Source organism: Oryctolagus cuniculus, chromosome 15 (genome assembly GCF_051225735.1).
Source record: "Oryctolagus cuniculus isolate XC-2025 breed Fujian yellow rabbit chromosome 15, ASM5122573v1, whole genome shotgun sequence".
Lineage (NCBI taxonomy): Eukaryota > Metazoa > Chordata > Mammalia > Lagomorpha > Leporidae > Oryctolagus > Oryctolagus cuniculus.
In genome coordinates this window covers 38,395,679-38,419,928 of record NC_142881.1, presented here as the reverse complement: position 1 = coordinate 38,419,928, position 24,250 = coordinate 38,395,679, and the positions used below count along the sequence as shown (strand labels likewise).

The 24,250-nt window shown below is 41.7% G+C and overlaps 1 protein-coding gene across 2 annotated transcripts in view; it reads left to right on the top strand.

The window, feature by feature from the left end:
- Positions 1 to 24,250, top strand: part of BTAF1 (B-TFIID TATA-box binding protein associated factor 1) — a 95,327-nt gene that overhangs the window by 29,818 nt on the left and 41,259 nt on the right. For both annotated transcript variants that reach the window (XM_008270199.5, XM_089314757.1), the window contains 8 exons: positions 1,150 to 1,279; positions 1,547 to 1,615; positions 2,922 to 3,011; positions 3,518 to 3,613; positions 3,710 to 3,886; positions 9,275 to 9,415; positions 10,247 to 10,371; positions 13,793 to 13,913. In XM_008270199.5, coding sequence (XP_008268421.3) covers positions 1,150 to 1,279; positions 1,547 to 1,615; positions 2,922 to 3,011; positions 3,518 to 3,613; positions 3,710 to 3,886; positions 9,275 to 9,415; positions 10,247 to 10,371; positions 13,793 to 13,913 — 949 coding nt within the window. The remainder of the gene's footprint in view (positions 1 to 1,149; positions 1,280 to 1,546; positions 1,616 to 2,921; positions 3,012 to 3,517; positions 3,614 to 3,709; positions 3,887 to 9,274; positions 9,416 to 10,246; positions 10,372 to 13,792; positions 13,914 to 24,250) is intronic.

Here is a 24,250-nt window from a genome sequence, read left to right as displayed (position 1 = left end):
AGATTGGGAACTAATATGGATAATAATCCAAGCTTGCTTATTTAATCTTATTCTGGGAAAGAAAGTATAAAGTCATTGAGTTCATTAACTACTTTTTTTTTTTTTAAGTGAACCACTTATGATCATATACAGGTTGAACGTCTTTAATCTGTATATGTGCTGCCAAATCAAGCACATAACATCTCTAGTCAGAAAATCTAAAATCTGAGATGATCTGCAAACTGAGACTTTTGGGGATAGCTTAAAATTTTAGATGGGATGGTCTGGGGCAACTTCATAGAGGTGACGTTAGAGAAAATCTGAAAGAATTGAGGGTACTAGCTGTGTGAATATCTATTAAAAAGATACTCCAAACAGAGGGGGCAGTTGCCTAGAAGTGGAAACATGTCCAACAATTCAAAGGTGGAAGGTGACCATTGCGGCTACCAGATTAGAGAGAATTAAGAGAACGTAAAGAAAGATGAGGTTAGGGAGGCTCAGATTTCTTTTTCCTCACTTTATAGAAAATCATTGGCCAAACAAATCATGTCTGCTGAGATAGAGAGGAGAAATACTTAGAGAAAAAATGCTGTATATGCTTTAAAATCTGCTGATGATCCGTTTATTTTAATATTGAGTAATGATAGTTTTACCTGTCCTCTCCTTTCTTAATCTCTTTGCTAATATTTTGTAATTTGGCTAGTCTTGGTATTTTGGTTTTTAAGTCATAAAGTGACATTTCCTCAAATTTTCTGGACCTTTTATTATCTCTATATTTTCCAAGAACTAGTAAGATTATATTGTATTATTCAGTGTATTAGTTGTCTCCAGAGTCCAAAAACCTTGAAAAAGTTAATGTCACGCTGTGGATTTTGCTTGTAGGACTAAGAGTTTAAAAAGGAGGGGAGCTGGTTGAGAAGATGAAGAAAAGTAATGTGTTAAATTTGAGATCCAGCTTTAAAGGACGAATTCACTGATCTAGTAGTAGGATTCCATTTTGCTCAAAAAATATTAAATAGTCTTATTATTTGGTAACATGAGATTTTAAGTAAACCATGTAAGCAGAATGTGCTAAAACGTTTGTTCTAAAGATGGAGTCTCTTAAACCATTGTGGTTCATATGATCTTTTATTCACTTTTTAAAATGGTGACTTTTTTTTTTTTTAATAGCAATGATAGCACTGATGGGGAGCCAGAAGAAAAGAGACGGAAAATAGCAAATGTTGTTATTAATCAGTCTGCAAATGATTCCAAAGTCTTGATTGATAATATTCCAGAAAGTTCTTCCTTAATTGAAGAGGTACTATTGAAATATAACCCAAAGTGTCTATTAAAATTATTTATATTTTTTCAAACTGATTTTGTCAGAGTATTGATAAAGCTGAGAGACATTTTATTGGTAAAAATCTTCTTTACTTCACTGAAAGTTAAAAAAAAAGTAATAAAAATTATTAAAGCCAGATTACTATTACTAAGCCTATAAATAAATATACTTTATTGAATTACTTAAGTTGTTAGCATTAAGTAGACCTTTTGAACTAGTAGTAATTTGTTTTTTCTGATTCAGACAAATGAATGGCCTCTGGAAAGCTTTTGTGAAGAGCTTTGCAATGACCTTTTTAATCCATCCTGGGAGGTAAGGTTTCTTCAGCTTTATTTTTTGTGGTAATGAAGGTAATAGTGTCAAAAACAATATACTTTGACATTCACCTGTGGCATTATTAGGACCCAGGGCACATCTTGAGTAGAAAACTTTAGACTGATTTTTTTTTTTTTTTTTTTTTTTTTTTTTTTTTTTTTTGACAGAGTGGACAGTGAGAGAGAGAGAGAGAGAAAGGTCTTCCTTTGCTGTTGGTTCACCCTCCAATGGCCGCCGCGGCCGGCGCACCGCGCTGATCCGATGGCAGGAGCCAGGAGCCAGGTGCTTTTCCTGGTCTCCCATGGGGTGCAGGGCCCAAGCACCTGGGCCATCCTCCACTGCACTCCCTGGCCACAGCAGAGAGCTGGCCTGGAAGAGGGGCAACCGGGACAGAATCCGGCGCCCCGACCGGGACTAGAACCCGGTGTGCCGGCGTCGCTAGGCGGAGGATTAGCCTAGTGAGCCGCGGCGCCGGCCTTAGACTGATTTTTTTACCTTTAATATCCTTTTAATCATATGCTGAAATCAATTGTTTGTTTATCTATTTGAAAGAGTTATAGAGAGAGGGATAGGGTGAGACAGAGATCTTCCATCCACTAGTTCGTTCCCCAAAGGCCACAATGGCTGAGCTGGACCAGGCCAAAAACAAGAGCCAGGAGCTTCTTCTGGCTCTCCTACAAGGGTTCAGGGGCTCAAGCACTTGGGCCATCTTTCTCTGCTTTCCAGTGCCATTAGCAGGGAGCTGAATCAGAAGTGGAACAGCCAGGACTTTAACTGGCACTCATATGGAATACTTGTGTTACAGATAGCAGCTTAACCAGCTAAGCCACCATGCCAGCCCCTCACTTTTTTTTTTTTTTTAAGATTTATTTATTTATTTGAAATTAGAGTTACATAGAGAGAGGAGAGGCAGCTTTGAAATTCCTTTGAAATTCCTTTTAGCTGCCTTTCTGTTCCTGAATGGGGTCTTAAATAAGTAGAAACAGTGTCAGTGTACAATTTTGTTCTCTTTCAAATGAGACTGGAGAAAGTGTCCTCATCTCTGAGAAAAGGGATTTGTCCCTGGGCTATAGTGAAGCATTAACCATGAGACATTTTTCTTGAATTTTCTTTTGGCACTTATCACTGATAGCTTTGGATCTTAGTTTTAGAGCTTGGTTTTGTGTATATATTCTAAAAATATCACTCGGTTTATTCTAGTTTCTTAAAAGTCCAGTAGTATCCCTTTTTCAGATTAAAAAAAAAGTTAAACTGCATTTCTTAAACATTTAAAATCTGCCAGCTATTTCTTGGTTCTTTTTAGGTTCGACATGGTGCAGGCACAGGACTTAGGGAAATTCTTAAAGCTCATGGGAAAAGTGGTGGTAAAATGGGAGACAGCACTTTAGAAGAGGTAAGTGTATGAAAACAACAATTAGCATCAAGTTTTGCTAGTTGGCCTCTTTTTTTCATTATATGGAAGTAACAAAAGTATGGGTTATGCAGTAGGAATGAGAGGTAAATAAGAAATATGGGAAGATGAATATGAGGAAAACAGTAAGAATGGTACAAAGAAATTATTTATAGAAAGATGAAAAATGAGCAACATGTTTGTAAAAACTGTTAATATAGGTATATGACAGGGATACTTGTATCAGCAAATTTACATAATTGCTTTCTCTTTGTGTATAAATAACATCAAATCCATGCATTTTAAGAATCAGCAATCAACGAGGATGTGATTAGTATAAAGATAATAATTGGAACTAATCTACTTTTTGGTGGTTGTCCCCACAGTTTAAAATAATCTGTCCCAATATTTTTTATTTTTGACCTAAACTATCCCCCCAATCTAATGAGTGATCCTCCCAGTCTTTAAAGTGTGATCTCTGTTATTGAAGAATGATTATGTGTTAACAGATGATTCAGCAGCACCAAGAATGGTTGGAAGACTTGGTTATTAGACTCCTTTGTGTTTTTGCATTAGACAGATTTGGAGACTTTGTTTCTGATGAAGTAAGTATCACCTAAGTGAGACTTTGCCCAATCAAATTTCAAATTCTACTAAGTAAGTTTTTTGTAATTAGAAATTTTCTTTCTTCACATCTGTAGGTTGTGGCACCAGTTCGTGAAACGTGTGCACAGACATTGGGTGTGGTTTTAAAACACATGAATGAAACAGGAGTTCATAAGACTGTGGATGTACTGCTAAAATTACTTACACAGGAACAGTGGGAAGTTAGACATGGTGGTCTGCTGGGAATAAAGTATGCATTAGCAGTTCGTCAGGTAAATACTTTTTTTGAAGATTGTGTGGAAGGTTTTTTTTTCTCTTGGTTTATTTTCATTAGTTAAACTAAGTGGTTCTAGATTTTTAGTGTTACAGATAAGCCTGTCCTTCAAAGATTTGCCTTCTCAAGACAATGTAATAGAGGTAGGTGGTACTGCTTGAGAATTTAATCATGGGGCTGGCATTGTGCTTCAGTGGGTTAAGCCGCTGCTTGCAATGCCAGTGTCTCATATTGGAGTACTAGTTGATGTTTTCACTACTCTGCTTCTGATCCAGCTGCCTGCTACTGTGTTAGAGAAAACAGCAAAAGATGGCTCAAATACTTCGGTCTTTGTTCTGACCTCAGAGACCCAGATAAAGTTTCAGGCTCCTGACTTTGGTCTGGCCCAGCCCCACTGTTGTAGTCATTTGGGTAGTGAACCAGTGGATGGTTCTGTCTTCACTTCTCCCCCCACCCCAACTCTGACTTTCAAATAAATATTTTTTTTAAATTAAGATTTTTAATTATGTTGTTGGCCCCTTAAAGTCAAGGATGATTTTTCTTCTCTAATCCATTGTTGCATTTAATTATTTCATTGCTTTTCATGATTTGACTTTTTTAATTCATTTAAATATTTTTGAATACAAGTTCTGAGGTTGTTAAGACCCTGTGCTAGGGCTGGCGCTGTGGCTTAGTGGGCTAAGTCACCTCCTGTGGTGCCAGCATCCCTTATGGGCACTGGTTCATATCCTAGCTGCTCTTCTTCCAATCCAGCTCTCTGCTATGGCCTGGGAAAGCAGTAGAAGATGGCTCAAGTGCTTGGGCCTCTGCTCCCACGTGGGAGTCCTGGAAAAAGTTCCAGGCTCCTAGCTTTGGATTGGCCCAGCTTCAGCAGCCATTTGGGGAGTAAACCAGCCGATGGAAGGATATTTCTCTCTGTAACTCTCTCAAATAAATAAATCTTGAAAAAAGACCCTATGCTGAATTATACAGGATACATACAGAAGTAGACATGAAAAAGTTACAGTAAGCATAAAAGCAGACAACCAAATATCATGTTTTTGTCACACTGAGAATGTGTTCTTGTTTTATCTTTGTAATAAGGCTTTAATAAAAAGAAAATGCAGGCATCCTTACCATTTTCATATAGGGAGACAAGTTCTGAGAAGTTACATGCCTTGCTCAAGTTTACAAAGCTAGTTAAGGTTAGTACCAGAACTAGAAACTGGAGGTTGTGTTTCACAGTACAGGGTTTATTGTATTGCCATACTGTAGGATGAAAGTACACACAAATTCACATAGTTGGTGCTAACTGTTGTATTTTTTTAGTTTATTGTAAACTGTCTGATATGCTGTTTGTCATATTATGGCTAGGAATTGGGTTCCTAAATTGACCCACAAAAGCTTATTTTATTTGTAAACTTTTTGGTAAACTAATAGTTTTAGCTAATCTATGTACACATCCTACATGTTTGTGAAACATTGGCTTAGAACTCCAGTATGAAATGCTAGTAAAACATTTCCCTTTTTCTCTGTTTCAACATAGACTTGCTGACAGAATTAAAAACTTCCACAAATAGTTGCTTTGACCCTGTGATTAAGTATGTCAGCATTATGTGTGTGTGTAAAGATTTGTTTATTTGAAAGAGTTAGAGATCTTCTCTAACTCTCTCCAGATCACTCCCAGATGGCCACTCCCTAGATGGCTATGATAGCTGGGATGGGGCCATGCCAAAGCCAGGAGTCAGGAGCTTCTTCCAGGTCTCCCACATGAGTAGTAGGGGCCCAACCACTTGGGGCATCCTCCACTGCCTTTCCCAAGCCATTAGCAGGGAGCTGGATTGGAAGTGGAGCAGCTGGGACATGAACTGGCCTGCATACGGGACGTTGGCGGCATCACAAGTGGAAGATGGTGGCTTTACTCACTATGCCTGTGGGTTTTTTTTTTTTTTATAAGATTTATTTATTTATTTATTGGAAAGTCAGAGTTACAAAGAGGGGGGAAGAGACAGATCTTCCTTTCACTGATTCATACCCCCAAATGGCTGCAATGGCCAGTACTGAGCCAGGCCAGAGCCAGAAGCTTCATCAGAGTCTCCCATGTAGGTGGTAGTGCCTAAACACTTGGAGATGCCATATTCCACTGCTTTTCCCAGGCCACTAGCAGGGAGTTGGAATGGAAGTAGAGCAGCCTGGACACAAACCAGTCCCCATATGGGATGTGGTTTTGCCTGTTATACCACAGTGCCAGCCCCAGAAGAAGAAGAGAAAGAGGCATGAAAGTAAAGGGAGGATTATGTTATAGGAATTTTTATCCATGTATATAAAAAACATTTGAGGGGTAGAGAGAGCACCCCAAGTGCCCACAGCTGTGGGAGATCAATCCAGGTCTCCCTTATAGGTGGCAGAAATCCTATTGATCCATCACTGCTGCCTCCCAGGGTATATATTAGCAGGAAGCTGGAATCCTCAAGAGCCAAGAATTGAACCCAGGCACTTCAGTTTGGGGTACCAGTATGTTCTATCTGAATGAAAGATTATGAATGAGGAACTAGATGGAGACCAGCACTGAGCTTTTTCTTACACCTGTTTAATTTCTTTTAATTTTTCATAGAATTGGCCAGCATTTTCAGGGCCTATGGGATTGAACTGCACACCTTACTTTCCATTATGACTTCTTAATACTCTGAACTAGCTTTTCTCTTACCTTGTTAACTGTGTATCAGAATGGAACCTCCCCATCTCAAGGAAAACTGACAGGCCTTTGGTTTTTGTTTAGGTTTATTTTACTTAGTTGAAAGAGAGGGAGAGAGAGAGGGATCTTGCATCCACCAGTTCATTCCTCAAATAACTGCAATGGCCAGGGCTGAGCCAGGCTGAGCCAGGCTGAAGCTAGAAGCCAGGAGCTTCATCCAGGTCTCCACGTGGGTGGAAGGCCCCAAGGACCTGTGCCATCATTCCACAGCTTTCCCAGGTGCATTAGCAGGGAGCAGGGTGAGAAGTGGAGCAGTCAGGTATGGTATGCTGGTATCTCAGTTGGCTGCTTACCCTTTATGCCACAATGCTAATCCCTGAAATTTTTTTTTTAAGACTTATTTTACTTACTTGAAAGGGAGAATTACAGAGGGACAGACAGAGAGGTCTTCCACCCGCTGGTTCACTCCCCAAATGACCACAGCAATCTGGGCTGAACTAGACCAAAGCCAGGAGCCAGTAGCTTATAGCTCTCCCAGGCGAGTGCAGTGCAGTTCTCCCACTTAGGCAATCTTGTGCTGCTTTCCCAGGCTCATTAATGGGGACCTGGATCAGAAGTGGAGCAGCTGGGACTCCAGCCAGCACCCTTGCGAGATGCTGGTGTTGCAGGCGGTGGCTTTATGACACAACAATGCCCACCCCAGTCCCTGAAATTTTTTTAAGGTTTTCTTTCTTTTTCTTTTTCTTTTTCTTTTTTTCTCCCCTCCCCTCCCCTCCCCTCCCCTCCCCTCCCCTCCCCTCTCCTCTCCTCTCTACAGCCACACATTTCTTTCTCATTAATGCCCATAGATCCAAGCTCACTCACTTACTCTGTGTTCTCTCTCTGCTTTTTCTGTCCCTTTTAGTCCCTTCTCCCTACTGTTTTCCCCTAAGAACACAACCTGTTTTTCTGTACTCTCAGCCTCTGCAGAAAACAGAATTACATGCAAATGGAAAATGCCTTCCTGGATTTTGAAAAGTTACCCGTTTAATAGCATGACCAGTTCTCAGTAAGAGTCCTAGTTTATAATCAGGGGAGTGATCTCTGGGGACTGATTATCATGGGGAAAATAAAAAGATTAGATTGAAATAGAAGCATGGGGCCAGCAGTGTGGTGCAACAGGTTAAGCTGCTGCAAGTAATGCTGGCAGCCCATATGAGCACTAGTTAAGTCCTTGATGCTCCAGTTCCAATCTAGTAGCTCCCTGCTAATGCTCCTAGCAAGGCAGCAGAGGATACCCAAGTATTTGGGACCCTGGGAGTATTTGGGAGACCTGGGTGAAGCTCCTGGCTCTTGGCTTTGGCCTGGCCCAGTCTTGGCCCTTAACATTTATTCAGGGAATGAACCAGCAAATGGAAGATATTTCTGTTTCTCCCTCTGTCTGTAACTCTGCTTTTCAAATAAATATTTTTTAAAAAAGAAAAGAGAAGCAGGAAGATATGGCTTTTCTTTCCTAATTCTCTTATACCTCCTTTGGGTGTCAGTGGCATTGAATGAGAAATGGAAACTAAAGTTCTAACACTGGTGTATATATGTGTGTGTGTGTGTTCATAAGATATTTATAGTCTTACCTAGAAAACATGTTTGATGCTTGTTTTGAGAGGTGGACAGAGAGCTCCCATCCACTGGTTCACTTCCCAAATGCCCACAGCAACCGGAAAGAGCTGGGCAAAACCTAGTAACTGAGAATTCAATGCAGGTCTTCATGTGGGTGCCAGAAGCCCAAATTCTTGACCCATAGTCATTGCTTCCCAGAGTCTGCATTTACATGAAATTAGGGTCAGGAGCCAGAACTGGGTATATTGAACCTGGAGATATGGGTGTCTTTAACTGCTAGCCTAAATGTCCCTGCCCTTGTTCTGATGTTTTAAATCCTATTAAATGATACAATACTTAATGCTGTTTTTATCATTTTAAAATGGGATTTGTGGGGCCGGTGCTGTGGTGCAGTAGGTTAATCTGCCTGCAGCGCCAGCATCCCATATGAGCACCGGTTCTAGTCCCAACTGCTCCTCTTCAGATCCAGCTCTCTGCTATGGCCTGGGAAAGCAGTAGAAGATGGCCCAAGTGCTTGGGCCCCTAGACCCATGGTGGAGACCCAGAAGTTCTTAGCTTTGGATCAGCCCAGCTCCAGCCGTTGCGGCCATCTGGGGAGTGAACCAGCAGATGGTTCTGTTTCTCCCTCTCACTGTCTATAATTCTTCCTCTCAAGTAAATCTTTTAAAAAATAAAAATTTTTGGCTGGTGCCACCACTCACTAGGCTAATGTTCTGCCTGTGGCGCCAGTTCTGTCTGGGTTCTTCCTCTTCCAGTCCAGCTCTCTGCTGTGGCCCAAGTGCTTGGGCCCTGCACCCGCATGGGAGACCAGGATAAAGCACATGGCTCTTGGCTTCGCATCAGCACAGCACACCAGCCGTAGCAGCCATTTGGGGGGTGAACCAATGGAAGGAAGACCTTTCTGTCTCTCACTCTCTCTCACTGGTCTAACTCTGCCTGTCCAAAAAAAAAAATTTTTTTTTAAAGGGATTTGTTAGGTAGGGCTCTGTTAATACAATCCTTTCCTGATTTTTTAAGCAAATATTAGAATGTCTGGTTTCATGTGGCAAATTTAATAAATGTTTAAATACAATAATTGTTACATAGAAAATTAATCTATTTTGTACTGTTTTACAGGATGTAATTAATACTTTATTGCCTAAAGTTTTAACTAGAATAATTGAAGGACTCCAGGACCTCGATGATGATGTCAGAGCTGTTGCTGCAGCATCATTAGTGCCTGTAGTAGAAAGCCTTGTCTATCTTCAGACTCAAAAGGTAAATTAAATATTTTTACATTTATTCCAATAGAGCATGTTTACAGTTGGGACATGGAATATTAGTAAAAATATTGAGTACCTTTTTCTCTTTCATCCTTAATTTTCTTGTGACAGACACCCTTGTGTTGCATGCAATCTGGATTATATACTGTCTTTGGGAAGAGTGAATTAATCTATTAATCTGCTTCCCCCTTTGTGTACATAATATACAGAGAATTTCCTTGGGATGAAAGCTGCTAATTCTTCTTTATTTTATTCCTGAATTTTAAACCTATGTGATTTTTGATTTTAGTTCTTGGCTTTTGGTTTTTTAATACAGGTCCAGCTTTTGAACTATAAGATCTAACTAACTTTTTCATTTTATTATGAAAACTAGAGTACAAAGTTGGAAGTAGAGCAAGCAGTATTTTCAGAGCTCAAAAACTAAATTTTTCTTTTCATGATGGTTAGTACTTTTTTAAATGCACTAAACTTGCTTTGCAGAGAACACGTCTTGTGTCCCTATACTGTATTACTTTCAAAGTTTAACTTTATATAAAATAGAGTAGTGGCTATTTTATTGTCTGAATTTCCTGCTCATAATGATCCTGGTTAGGGTAGAAAGTGCAAAAGTGAGTTGAATGGCACTAAAAAGAGAAATATAAAGAAGTGCTGAAGGCAAATGATGTCTCCTTAACTTCATTCAAAACTTCCCTTTTTAATTCATCCGTAGTCATTGGAAGTGTATATTTTGTTAAATCAGTAGTGGCTCCTGGGGTACAATCTGGCAGGGCTTGTGAATATTTTTGTGTAAAATTGATATCTGTTTTCTTGAAAACTGATCTTGTAGGTACCCTTCATTATAAATACGTTATGGGATGCTCTTCTGGAATTAGATGATCTAACAGCTTCAACAAATAGTATTATGACTCTTCTTTCATCCTTATTAACTTATCCACAGGTCCAACAATGCAGGTAATTATTTCTAATTAGTGAAATAAAGTAAAAAGCCTTCATACACCTTTCCAGATAATTAAGCTAAATGTACAGTATTCTAGCACTGTAAGATGGGATGCTAAAGACCACTATTTTCAGGAGTCTTTTCTTTATTCTCTAGCCACCAGCACATTTAGGGCAGGAACTTTTAGAAAGGTCATTTTCCTTACCCTTGGGTTACTTTGGTTATATAATTAATGTGTCCATCCTAAAATAGTTTTACTTAAAAAATATAATCATCGCGTATTATTTCTACCACTAGCCCCAGAATGTTGGATTTTAGCCTTATTGAATAGCTTAGTTAATACAATTACCATTGAACATCCTTTTACCCCTCTGTGAACTTTCTCTTTTTAATGTTTATTTCCTTAACTCTGGTTTTTATTTCAGTAATTATAAATCGGAAAGAGAAAACATAAAACGCCCCAGACAGAGATAAGGGGAGGACAAAAATACACACTGAATTTAAGCTATCTCCAGTTTTCTTATCCTGATATTTGAAATGAAGCTCAGCTGATTAGTGTATTTCCTACCTTTTGGATTGGCTCTTGTATATTAGTGTCTGCATTAATAGAATCCTTAGAGTTACAGAAAAAAAGTATTGTGCAACTTTTAAAAAATACAAAATTAATTTCTGTTCTTTGCCTACATGCATTCAGTGCATGTTTCGATGATTATAGGTGATTTCTATTGCTATGAGTACTTCTAGTGGAAATCGTATGTTTATAAAAAGCATACAGAGAATGTTTCAGAAAATACTGACCTATTGGTAGTACTTTAATGCTGAATTTAGGTTAATAGGACAGCCCATAGATAGGAATAGCAAAATGAATACCTCTAAAAGCACAAGAATTGATAACTTGAAATAGTAGTGCATATATAGTATTTCTTAGTTTTCAGAAGCTTCTATTACTAATTAAAGCTATAGGAGTTAAGTAAATCTGTGTAAAAGCTTTCCTTAAACTACAAAATGCAAAGATTGTTAATTTTTCAAAAGTTAGTAAATTTTTTCTGTGAAGGTTCAGTAATGAGTATTTTTGCTTGTGTGAGCCATAGAAAATCTATTGAAACTACACACCTCTGGCATTGCAATATTAAAACAGCCATAGATAATATGTAACAGAGTGAATGTATTTTAATGTTCCATTAAAACTTTTATTTTAAAGAATGAGTGGTATTGATTTTGCCTGTGGGCCTTAGTGAATGGTGAAAGAAACACTAGATAATATAAGCACGTGTAAGAATGTAGTGAAAGTTCTGTTACTTCAATGTGAAATAATGCAGTTTTCCATCTTTTGTTTCAAAATTGCCTTATTAGAAAATGTGCTTCAAATGTTGTGATTTTTGGCAGATAATTTCTTGCTTATGTATGAAGAAATGCAGCATGTCATTTGGAGCATGAATAGTTACACTATTAACAAGGCTTTGTTAAGATGCTTTTATGTATTTTGAATCTTTTTTTATGCCTGTGTGTGCTTGTGCTTAAATTAGAATTTTATATGTGAATTTAGTAAATGTTTAAGCATAAGAAGTAATGCTCATAAACAAACCTGTGTAAGTAATGAAATTGTGTTAATAGACTTCCTGAGGGGAACCACAAAGGATGAGCAAGTAAATAGTTATACTGGCACATTTTTTTGTTCATGCCTTTTTCTACAGAGATATATATTTCAGATGATAGTTATGAGTCCTTTTAATTCCAGGTAACGTTTTTGTTTTGTTATTTTGGTGAGGAATTTGAAGGGTTTATTATGCAAGAGGAGAGGCTCAGTCCTTCTTAGTGATACTTTTCTCATAGTGGCCAGGACACTGCTTAGCTCTCCCTACTTCCCCTTGGTGTGGATGTGTCTCCTTACCCTTTTTTTTTTTTTTTGGGGGGGGGGTGTTTGTAAAGATTTATTTACTTATTTGAAAGGCAGAATTACAGAGAAGCAGAGGCAGAGAGAGAGAAACATCTTCCATCCACTGGTTCACTCCCCAAATAGCCGCAACAGCTAGAGGTGAGCCAATCCAAAGCCAGGAGTCTGGAGCCTCTTCTGGGTCTCCCACATGGGTGCAGGGGCCTGAGGACTTGGGCTATCTTCCACTGCTTTCCTAGGCCATAGCAGAGAGCTGGATCAGAAGTGGAGCAGCCAGGACTTGAATCAGCACCCGTATGGGATGCCAGCACTGCAGGCAGTGGCTTTACCTTCTACACAGCTGTGGTGGCCCTCCTACCCTTTTCTTGATGAACATGAGGGACCCTATGTCCTTGGAGAATGTGAGCAGCTCACATACCTGGATTTAGTCCCACACAGACATGGTGTTCCTGATGAGGCACCTGCTGCAGTGGTCACCTTTCGGCTTTTGTTAAGGCCCCCAGCCATAAGGTAGCCTGGAGCCATGGCTGATGCTTTTCAGTGGCTGCTGTGGCAGAATTAATTCTAGGTGACTTTTAGAATGACTTGGGAATGTGACATGAATCCTGTAGTTCAAGATAACTTAGGTTTGGCTTTGCTTACTTCCTCATTTAAAATTTAATCTGTGAGAAAGAAATTTGAGTGTTCTTAACTTAATAATGCTAAATTAAGGTAACAGTTTTCTCAGCTTCTACGTAGCACCTGTTGGTAATTTGATACATGGCAGAGTTGGCTCCAAAAGCGTATTCTAGTTAGTGCTAAAGATTAGCAATCCTGATAGTGTGGGCCAACTACTAGCGAGGATACATATGTCATTTTCCTGAGTAAGAATAGTTAAATTGTAATTTTTTGGATAGTTCTAACTTGATAAAGGTAATTCATAGTATTAGTGCCACAGGAGAACCTAATGTTCAGATTTTCAGATTTCTGCACTTTTTTTTAAAAAAGATTACTTATTTTTATTTATTTGAAAGGCAGAGTTACAGAGAGAGGAAGAGAGGCAGAGTTACAGAGAGAGGAAGAGAGACAAAGTATCTTTCTTTACTTCCCAAATGGCTACAACAACCAGGGCTTGGCTGGGCCAGGCCAAAACCAGGAGTCTGGAGTTTCTTCTAGGTTTCCCATGTGGGTACAGGGACCCAGGCTCCTGGGCCATCTTCTGCTGCTTTCCCAGGTGCATTAGCAGGAAGCTGAATCAGAAGTGGAGCAGCTGGCACTGGAATCAGCGTCCATGTGGGATGTCAGATTCACAGGTGGAGGCTTAATCTGCTCCACAACACTGGCCCCTTCTGCAGTTCTTTGCTTTTGCTCTGCCTCATCTGGTGCTATAATAGCAGTTTTGAATGAGGATGTTAAAGTGAAATGTTCATGTGAAAATTGTATTTTTTAGAAATTATCAAAAGCATTGTCAACATCACTAGATCCATATGAAAATAATATTTAGATAATGTATCTATAGAGTTTCAACTAAGAATAAGATTAATTTGTGTTTTCTTTATCAGTATTCAACAGTCACTCACAGTTTTAGTTCCACGTGTTTGGCCTTTTTTGCATCACACAATATCATCAGTTCGAAGAGCAGCATTGGAAACTCTATTTACATTATTATCAACACAAGACCAGGTAAGAATTAATAACTCTATAAAAACTTTGAAGCTTATAAATTAATTTTATAAAATAAACTTGATCACTAGCTTTGTAATTGAAGACCAAGAGAATGCTGGGCCTAGTAGAAGTTATATACTAACCATGTAGACAAATAAGAATATAAGCACCATGAGGGCAAAAATATTACTGTTCCGTTCTCAGGTTATATTCTTGGAAGAGTGCTTAGCACATAGGAGATCCTTAGTAAATATTTATTAAATGAATGGTTTATTAGTCCCTTTTGTTAGAGATATGTTACTTAGTCTCTTGCTTGCTATGTATGGCTCACTAATGGGTGGTTGGCCGTCAGTACCCATCCTGGGTTACAAAGGCTGTATAAGAAGCTCTGAAGTGTAACTCTTAAAGACTGACCACAGAATTCCTGAATGTGTACCTCCTCAAGGATTATCAACCTTAATAGCATGCTATTTCCAAAGATAATGTACTTCGAGAGTCAGATACTGAAGTGCCTACATAAATCACTCGGGTATTAGTCAGTGTGTGAAGGAAGCCTGCAGGGAGCTGAGAAGTACTTGCCCTGTGCATCACATTTTTAAGATTTAATTATTTAGGGGCCAGCGCTATGGCGTAGTGCATGAAGCCTCTGCCTGCAGTGCCAGCATCCCATATAGGCACCGGTTCGAGTCCTGGCTGCTCCACTTCTGATCCAGCTCTCTGCTATGGCCTGGGAAAGCAGTAGAAGATGGCCCAAGTCCTTTGGCCTCTGCACCCACATGGGAGATCCAGAAGAAGCTCCTGGCTCCTGGCTTCAGATTGGCACAGCTCTGGCCATTGAGGCCAATTGGGAGTGAACCAGTGGATGGAGGACCTCTCTCTCTGCCTCTTCTTCCCTCTCTGTGTAACTTTTTATTTATTTGAAAGGCAGAGTTACAGAAAGGGTGAGATGGAGAGAGAAACATCTTCCATCTGCTGGTTCACTCCCCTAAATGACCACAACGGCTGGAGTTGGGCCATTCCGGAGCCAAGAGCTTCCTCCAGGTCTTCCATGCGGGTGCAGGGGCCCAAAGACTTGGGCCATCTTCTGCTGCCTTCCCAGAGAGCTGGATCCGGAAGAAGCTCCTGGCTCCTAGCTTCAGATTGGCACAGCTCCGGCCATTGAGACCAATCGGGGGTGAACCATCGGATGGAAGACCTCTCTCTCTGTCTCCCCTTCTATTTCTGTGTAACTCTGGCTTTTAAATAAATAAATAAGTCTTTAAAAAAAAAAAAAAATGGAGCAGCCAGGACTCAGACAGACACCTATATGGGATGCCGGTGCTTCAGGCTGGGGCTTTAACCTGCTATGCCACAGCTCTGACCCTCTGTTTTTTAAAAAGATTTATTATTCATTTTATTTATTTGGGAGAGTTCTGTGGTGGGGAGACAGAGCAGTCTTCCATCTGCTGATTCGCTTCACAAATGGCCACAACGGCCGGGGGTGGGCCAGTATGAAGCTACGAGCCCAGAGCTGCTTCTGGGTTTCTCACATGGGTGTGCAGGGGCTCAAGCACTTGGGCTATTTTCTGCTGCTTTCCCAGGCACCTTAGCAGGGAGCTGGATCAGAAGTGGAGCAGCCAGGACTTGAACCAGTGTCCGTTTGGGATGCCAGCGCTGCAGGAGGTGGCTTAACAGGCTTTGCCACAGCACCTGCTCCCTTCATTTCTATTTTTAAAATAACCTTGTAGGTCAAATAAAATGTTTTAGGGGAAGTATCATCAAAGAATCCATTCTTCAAGCATGCTGTTTATACATAGATACTACAGTTTGGGCTAGTCATCTTTTTTTTTTTTTTTTTAAGGATTTATTTATTGCAAAGGGAGAGTTACAAAGATAGAGGAAGAGAGGTAGAGAGAATCGATATTCCATCTGCTGGACCAGTCATCTTCAAAGAGTGGGACAGTAGATTATTGCATGAAAATGTTTTTGTAGGTATTGACTAACCATCTGTGTCCATTTGAATTAGGAGTATATTCACATAGATTTCCTTCAATCTGCAGCATCACAACTGTTAAGAGCTTTTGTCAATAGCATCTGTAAGTTTTGTTTTGCATTATCCTTGTGATTTCTGTCTAATCAGAATTTTCTGTGTCAGTACTATAAGGTCTATTTTATAATTCCATCAAACATGGGCTGTGACAGCTGACATAAGTTGTTCTTAATTTTCATTTGTGTGTGTGTGTGTCAGTTTTACAATCTTTTCTTTATTTAAAAAAATTTTTTTGACAGGCAGAGTTAGTGACAGAGAGACAGAAAGGTCTTCCTTCCGTTGGTTCATCCCCCCCAGATGGCCGCTGTGGCCAGCACACTGCGCCAATCTGAAGACAGGAGCCAGGTGCTTCCTCCTGGTCTCCCATGCCGGTGCAGGGCCCAAGCACTTGGGCCATCCTCCACTGCCTTCCCAGGCCACAGCAGAGAGCTGGACTGGAAGAGGAGCAACCGGGACAGAATCTGGCGCCCCGACCAGGACTAGAACCTGGGGTGCCGGCGCCGCAGGCAGAGGATTAGCCTACTGAGCTGCAGCGCCGGCAGTTTTACAATCTTTACCTAAATATTTCTGATGTAAGTGTTCAGTTTGTCATTGATGGACCTCTTGAAGTTACCTGACTTCTCTTCCCACAGTTTTCTTTTATATAGACTTTATTTGTTTTTTTAAAGATTTATTTATTTATTTGAAAGAGTTACCCAGAGGAAGAAAAAGAGATCTTCCATGACTGGTTCACTCTCTAGATTGCTGCAAAAGCTAGGGCTGGGCCAGCCTGAAGCCAGGAGCCAGGAGCTTCCTCCAGGTCTCCCATGTAGGTGGCAGGGGCTCAAGTATTTGGGCCATCTTCTGCTCTTCCCAGGCCATTAGCAGGGTGCTGGATCAGAAATGAAGTAGCCAGAACTAGAAATGCTGGGAATATGGAGTCAGCTTAAGTACAGAGAGAGAAAACGCACCTCATCTTTGAATTAATGGTAACTATTCTGGTTTCAATTTCTTTTCTTTTCTTTCTTTCTTTTTTTTTTTTTTTTTTTTTTTTTGATGGGCAGAGTGGACAGTGAGAGAGAGACAGAAAGGTCTTCCTTTTTGCTGTTGGTTCACCCTCCAATGGCCGCTGTGGCCGGCACACTGCGCTGATCTGAAGGCAGGAGCCAGGTGCTTCTTTTGGTCTCCCATGGGGTGCAGGGCCCAAGCACTTGCGCCATCCTCCACTGCACTCCTGGGCCATAGCAGAGAGCTGGCCTGGAAGAGGGGCAACCGGGACAGGATCTGGCGCCCCGACTGGGACTAGAACCTAGTGTGCTGGCGCCGCAAGGCGGAGGATTAGCCTATTGAGCCGCGGCACCGGCCATTCTGGTTTCAATTTCTAACTTGTCAACCTGTTCCACTCAAAACTCCAGTCATTTTTGTTCCCTTGAAATTATTTTGATTATCTTTAGTATTTTTTTGTTTTGCTTTAGAAAATCCAGGCTTTTTTTTTTTTTTTTTCCTTTTTTTGACAGGCAGAGTTAGACAGTGAGAGAGAGAGAGAGAGAAAGGTCTTCCTTCCATTGGTTCACCCCCAAAATGGCCGCTACGGCCAGCGCACTGCGCCAATCTGAAGACAGGAGCCAGGTGCTTCCTCCTGGTCTCCCATGTGTGTGCAGGGCCCAAGCACCTGGGCCATCCTCCACTGCCTTCCCAGGCCACAACAGAGAGCTGGACTGGAAGAGGAGCAGCTAGGACAGAATCCGGTGCCCCAACCGGGACTAGAACCTGGGGTGCTGATGCCGCAGGTGGAGGATTAGCCTAGTGAGCCGTGGCGCCGGCCCATAGACTTTTTCTGGAAGATGCACTTATTCTTAAAATTAATCTGTGTATGCATGCTTGCACATCTCTAAAATGTCCTTAAATAGAACCATAGTTAATAATACTGCTACAGATATATATGAAATCTGATTTTCATTATTTTTCTCTGTGGCATACCATGACAACTGTGAAAATAAACTTTTTTTTTTTTTTTTTTTTTTTTTTTTTGGACAGGCAGAGTGGACAGTGAGAGAGAGAGACAGAGAGAAAGGTCTTCCTTTGCCGTTGGTTCACTCCAGTGGCCGCCGCGGCCAGCGCGGTGTGCCAGCCACAGCACGCTGATCCGATGGCAGGAGCCAGGTACTTATCCTGGTCTCCCATGGGGTGCAGGGCCCAAGGACTTGGGCCATCCTCCACTGCACTCCCTGGCCACAGCAGAGAGCTGGCCTGGAAGCGGGGCAACCGGGACTAGAACCCGGCGTGCCGGCGCCGCAAGGCGGAGGATTAGCCTAGTGAGCCGTGGTGGCAGCCGGAAAATAAACTGTTTAATTCCTGTGCCTTTATCAGTGATGGTAATGTGAAAATGTTAGCAGTTCTGGCTTCCTAGGGAACATGAAATAGGAACTCTTAGGAAAAACAGTGTCTTTTGGCTGTGAGTCACAGTCAGGATGTAACTTTTTTTGCGGAACTAGCAGCTGGATAATCAGAGTGAAAGAATTTACCATTTACTTTTCCTTTCTGTATTGTTTTTTAAGCCAGTAACTATATATGCAAAAGTATACATACTCATGAAAGTCTGTGTATGTCAGTGAACTATGGGACTATCCAGATTAATTCATGTTTATACCCTCTAATCATTGGAGCCAGAATTTGACTCCATGGTCTAGAAAGATAAGTTTCCAGGTATTAATTTCCTGTTTTGCCATGTTAACTGACTAGCTCAACTTTTCCATCACATTTGTATCACAATTTTAGAATCATTCAAAAATTTCAGTTTCTGCTACATTAACTTTTGTTAGAAGGGCAAGCTTAGTCAATACTTGAGGCTATACATGAGTCTGATTTGGAATCTAAGGCTTTTTAATTTAGGATGCTAGAAAAATTAATATAATGTGTGTAGAGAAGGAAACAATGACAAAAGGAATAGACTTGACTAATTCTTTGGTCTTCTAGAATGTTAGCATAATTAGGCCAGGCTTTTTAAGATATGAAAAGGGGAGAACAAAGTTAAAATATTTAGCTTGCTTTCACTAAATGTTGGTTGGAAAAAATATAGCACAAGGCATTATAAATCGTCTAAATATAGAGACTTTTGTTTCCTTTGGCCATCAGTCAAAATAGGTTTTCAGAGAAATTTAACGTAATTCTGTGATTCATCAGAGTTGTAGCCTCTCTCCTGATCTTCCCTTCAGTCTCCAAGAGCATTTGATGTGCTGGTGGAAATGAGGTTGAATTTGCCTAAAGGCAGGAATCAGGTGTAATACTGGTAAGATCTACTTCATGTAAGATGCCAATGCTGCCAGTTAGGGATCTGTTGCTGAGCCACTTCTGCGCTACCAAATGTGTTGTTTTAGTAACTGATACCAAATGTGTGGGCTCTTCCCCTGACACTGAACAATTCTGTCAACTCTCTAGGCACCAACTGGATGTCTTTAGATTCATTTCTGACACTACCAGGGACTAGTGTCAGATCCCACAACTTAAATAATTCAGTTCTGGGGTCAGCATTGTGGCACAGAAGGTTAAGCTGCTTTTTGCAATGGCTCCAGTTAGAGTGCTGGTTTGAGTCCCGGCTACTCCATTCAAATCCAGCTGTTAATATGCCTGGGAAGGCAGTGGATGATGACTTAAGTGCTTGGACTCCTGCCACACATTCTGGATACCTGGATGGAGTTCTGGCTCCTGGCTTCAGCCTGGTTCATCTGCAGCTGTTGAAGCTATCTGGATAGTGAAGCAGCAGATGGAAGATCTTTCTTTTTGTCACTCTACCTTTCAAATAAATCCATCTTTTTTGACAGGCAGAGTGGACAGTGAGAGAGAGAGAGACAGAAAGAAAGGTCTTCCTGTCGCTCCCCCTCTTCACGGAGGAACGACACAGGACCCTGCACTGTTCTTTTGTCTGCTCGGCCCTCCCCAGGTTTGCTGCTGGTTCTTCCCAGGTTGGCTACCGACCTTCCCACCTCCGTGGAAGGGCGGTGCCCCCTGCCACTTTCCCCACTTCCGCAGGGGAGCGGCACACCGCCGGCCGGCTCTCGGGGGCTGCTCAGATGTTCCTCAGGTGTTCCTGGTGCATGTTGTCTCTCTCCTCCTTTATAGTCCTCTTCCACCAATCCCAACTCTGCTACCCACACGCCGAGTACGCTGCTCTCCTCCAATCAGGAGCAGGATCAGCTCCTGCAGGTTACTGGTCGAACTGGAGGCAGCTGTGTAAAAGTTGTTTACTCCTCTCCCAGCGCCATATTGTGGGAGAGCAGATGCATAGAATAAGTCTTAATTCCAGTAACTTAGTCTAGTCCGAGTTGCTCCCCACATCTTCCTTTGCCGTTGGTTCACCCTCCAATGGCCGCCGTGGCCGACACGCTGCAGCCGGCGCACTGTGCTGATCCGAAGGCGGGAGCCAGGTGCTTCTCCTGGTCTCCCATGCAGGTGCAGGGCCGAAGGGCTTGGGCCATCCTCTACTGCACTCCCGGGCCACAGCAGAGAGCTGACCTGGAAGAGGGGCAACCGGGACAGAATCCGGCGCCCTGACCAGGACTAGAACCCGGTGTGCCTGCACCACTAGGCGGAGGATTAGCCTATTGAGCTGTGGCGCCAGCCCAAATCCATCTGTCTTAAAAAGAAAAAAAGCCCAGTCCCATAGTAGATTGCCCCCCACTTCAGACAGCAATTGCAAGTTTTGAGCCTCTCTCATTTCTGACCGACTAAATTGGGAGTTCCCATGACTCCCTCTTTAGGTTTAATAATTTGCAAGGATGACTCACAGCACTCAGAAAATCACTTGCAGTTACTAGTTTAGTGTGAAGGATGCAATTTAGGTAGCCAAATGGAAATAATGTGCAGAGCAAGGTATGGGAGGTGATGCTTAGACCTTCTGTGTCCTCTCCAGATGTGCCACCCTCCCAGGGCCTTTATGTGAAATAAATCATCCCTGGTGAGCTGTTAAAATAATACCATTATGGGGCAGACATTGTGCACAGCAGGTTAATTTGCCACTTGGGATGCCCACATTCCATATTGCAGTGCCTGGCTCATATCCCGGCTACTCCACTTCTGATCTTTAGTCTTCTGTTAATGCATCCCGAAAGACAGCAGATGATGGCTCAAGTGCTTTGACTCATGCCACCCATGTAGGAAACCCTAGAAGAGTTCCAGGCTCCTGGCTTCAGCCTGATCCAGCTGTTGCAGGCACTTGAGGAGTAAACCAGTAGACTAAAGATCAGTCTCTCTGCCTTTCAAGTGTATGAAAGTAAATAAAACATTTTAAACAGTAATACCAGTAGTGAACAAGAGCCATGTTGCTTTTTTGCAGCTATATCAAAAATGCACTATTACCTATTAAGCTTGCCTAGTTACTCAAGTGGGCCAAATTTGACTCACAGATAGATGTTTTCCCAGCCCTATTATTTATTTTCTACTGAGCAGACTATATACTATGCCACTGAAGAGTCTCAGTTTTTCTAGTGCTAATTTTTTTAAAGGTTTATTTATTTGAAAGGCAGAATTACAGAGAGACAGACAGACAGACAGACTGACTCACTCTTCCATCCACTGGTTTACTCCCCAAAATGGCTGCAACAGCCTAGGTTTGGCCAGGTCAGAGCCAGGAGCTAGGAACCAGGAGTCTCATCCAGACTCCCATGTGGGTGCTGGGGCCCGAACATTTTGGCCTCTCTCCACTGGAGCTGGATCGGAAGTGGAGCAGCTGGGACTTGAACTGGTTCCCAGTGATGTGGGATGCCAGCGCTGTAGGCAGCAGCTTAACCTGTTAGGTCACAGTGCTAGCCCCCTAGTGCTAATTCATAGGGTGGTCACCACAGTTGGGTTTGTTTTTTTAAGTCTATTTTCTCTTTGTAAACGTAATTTGTTTTTAAAATGGACTTTATTTCTTAGTGCAGTTTGAGTTCACAGTAAAATTGAGCAGAAGGAACAGATCTGTTCCCAATAGCTGCCTCTATTATCAACACTCCTCTAATTTATTTGTCCATTTGCCTTTTGAAGAATATCTTGGTTGCTTCCAAGTTTTGGCAGTTATGAATAAAGCTGCTGTAAACATCTATGTGTAGGTTTTGTGTGGCTACACGGTTTCATCTCCTTTAGCTAAATATTGAAGTGCACAGTTGTTGGATTGTATTATAAATGTATGTGTAGTTTTGTAAGAAACTTGTAAACTGTCTTTCAAATTGAAGTACCATTTTGCATTTCCACAAATAATGAATGAGCGTTCCTGTTACTATATATCCTGGCCAGCATTTGATGTTGTTAATGTTCTGGTTTTGACCATTCTTACAGGTGTATAGTGGTATCTCATTGTTGTCTGAGTTTCATTTTCCTGGTAACATAATATGAACCATTTTTTCTATGCTTATCTGCCTAAACTTAAATTTTTTAGAGCAGTTTTAAGTTCACATCAAAATAGAAGGAAAAGTATAGTGTTGCCATGTACCACATCCCTACCCTATACAAATCCTCCCCCATTGTCACCATCTTCCACCAGAATCATAAAAAATCAAAGAATATACACTGGCATATCATCAGGCAAAGACAGTGATTTAGATTAGGGCTCATTTTTGATGTTGTAGTGCCTAGGACTTTGATAAATATATAGTGTCAGGTTTCCATAATTACAGTGTCATACAAAATAGTTTCAATTCCCTAAAATACATGTGCTCTGTACTCTGTATTCTTTCCTCCTCCTGGTTGTTGTAGTAATTATAAAGTAGAATTTACTGAAGTAACAGTTTGTAATTGAAGATTTCTATAGTTTATATCACATTTATTTGTTATAAATATAGGGGAGAAGATCTTCCTCTCTTGATGTGGCTTTGGGGTCTGTGAGCAACTATCTGGATTATGTAGAAGAGTGATGTTAAATCATTTGCTTTTTGCTATTACAGTTTTCTTCTTACAGATTAAGATTATTCCTAATTATCTCTGGTGAGAAAACAGAGAACTTTTTCTGAGTTTCCTTTTTCTTTTTCATAAAAAGTGGAATTGAAGCATTGAAGCAGAACAAGTTAGTGTGGTCCCCTGCTGGTGATTTTTGTAGATTGTTTTAAACTTCTTCCAAACTGCCTTGAGAACTTGCGCCCTGGTCCTCTTTTTTTTTTTTAAGATTGATTTATTTATTTGAAAGGCTGAGTTACAGAAAGGGTGAGGTGGAGAGAGAAACATCTTCCATCTGCTGGTTCATCCCCTCAAATGGCCACAGTGGCTGGAGTTGGGCCAATCCAGAGCCAAGAGCTTCCTCCAGGTCTCCCATGCAGGTGCAGGGGCCCAAGGAGTTGGGCCATCTTCTGCTTTCCCAGGCCATAGCAGAGAGCTGGATCAGAAGTGGAACAGCCAGGACTCGAACTGGCACCCTCATGGGATGCTGGCACTGCAGGCAGCAGCTTTACCCGTTATACCACAGCGCCCCCCCATCCCAGTTCTATTTTTGTTATTAGTTTTCTGTTATCTAGAAAGTTATAGGTAGCTTTATAATTTAAATATGCATTATCCTTGGAACTTGTGAATTTTTGGAATTTCAATTAAAATTTTCAAATTTCTCTTTAGTCTCTCCCAGACATTGTATTTTTTGCTTTAAAAGAGTCATTTTGGGCCGGCGCCACAGCTCACTAGGCTAATCCTCCGCCTGCGGCGCCAGCACACTGGATTCTAGTCCCGGTCGGGGTGCCGGATTCTTTCCCGGTTGCCCCTCTTCCAGTCCAGCTCTCTGCTGTGGCCCGGGAGTGCAGTGGAGGATGGCCCAAGTCCTTCGGCCCTGCACCTGCATGGGAGACCAGGAGAAGCACCTGGCTCCCGCCTTCGGATCAGCACAGTGCGCCGGCTGCAGCGTGCCGGCCACGGTGGCCATTGGAGGGTAAACCAACGGCAAAAGGAAGACCTTTCTCTCTCTCTCTCACTGTCCACTCTGCCTGTCAAAAAAAAAAAAGTCATTTTGTGGGGCCGGTTCCAGGGCACACTAGGTTAATCCTCCACCTGCAGTGCTGGCATCCCATATGGGCGCCGGGTTCTAGTCCCAGTTGCTCTTCTTCCAGTCCAGCTTTCTGCTGTGGCCTGGGAAGGCAGTGGAGGATGGCCCAGATGCTTGGGCCCCTGCACCCACATGGGAGACCAGGAGGAAGCACCTGGTTCCTGGCTTCGGATCGGCACAGCTCGGGCCATTGCAGCCATCTGGGGTGTGAACCAGCGGATGTAAGACCTCTCTCTCTCTCTCTCTCTCTCTCTCTCTCTCTCTCTCTCTCTAACTCTGTCTTTCAAATAAATAAATATTTTTTTTAAAGAGTCATTGTGGGGCATGGGTGATACTATGAACTAATTAGTA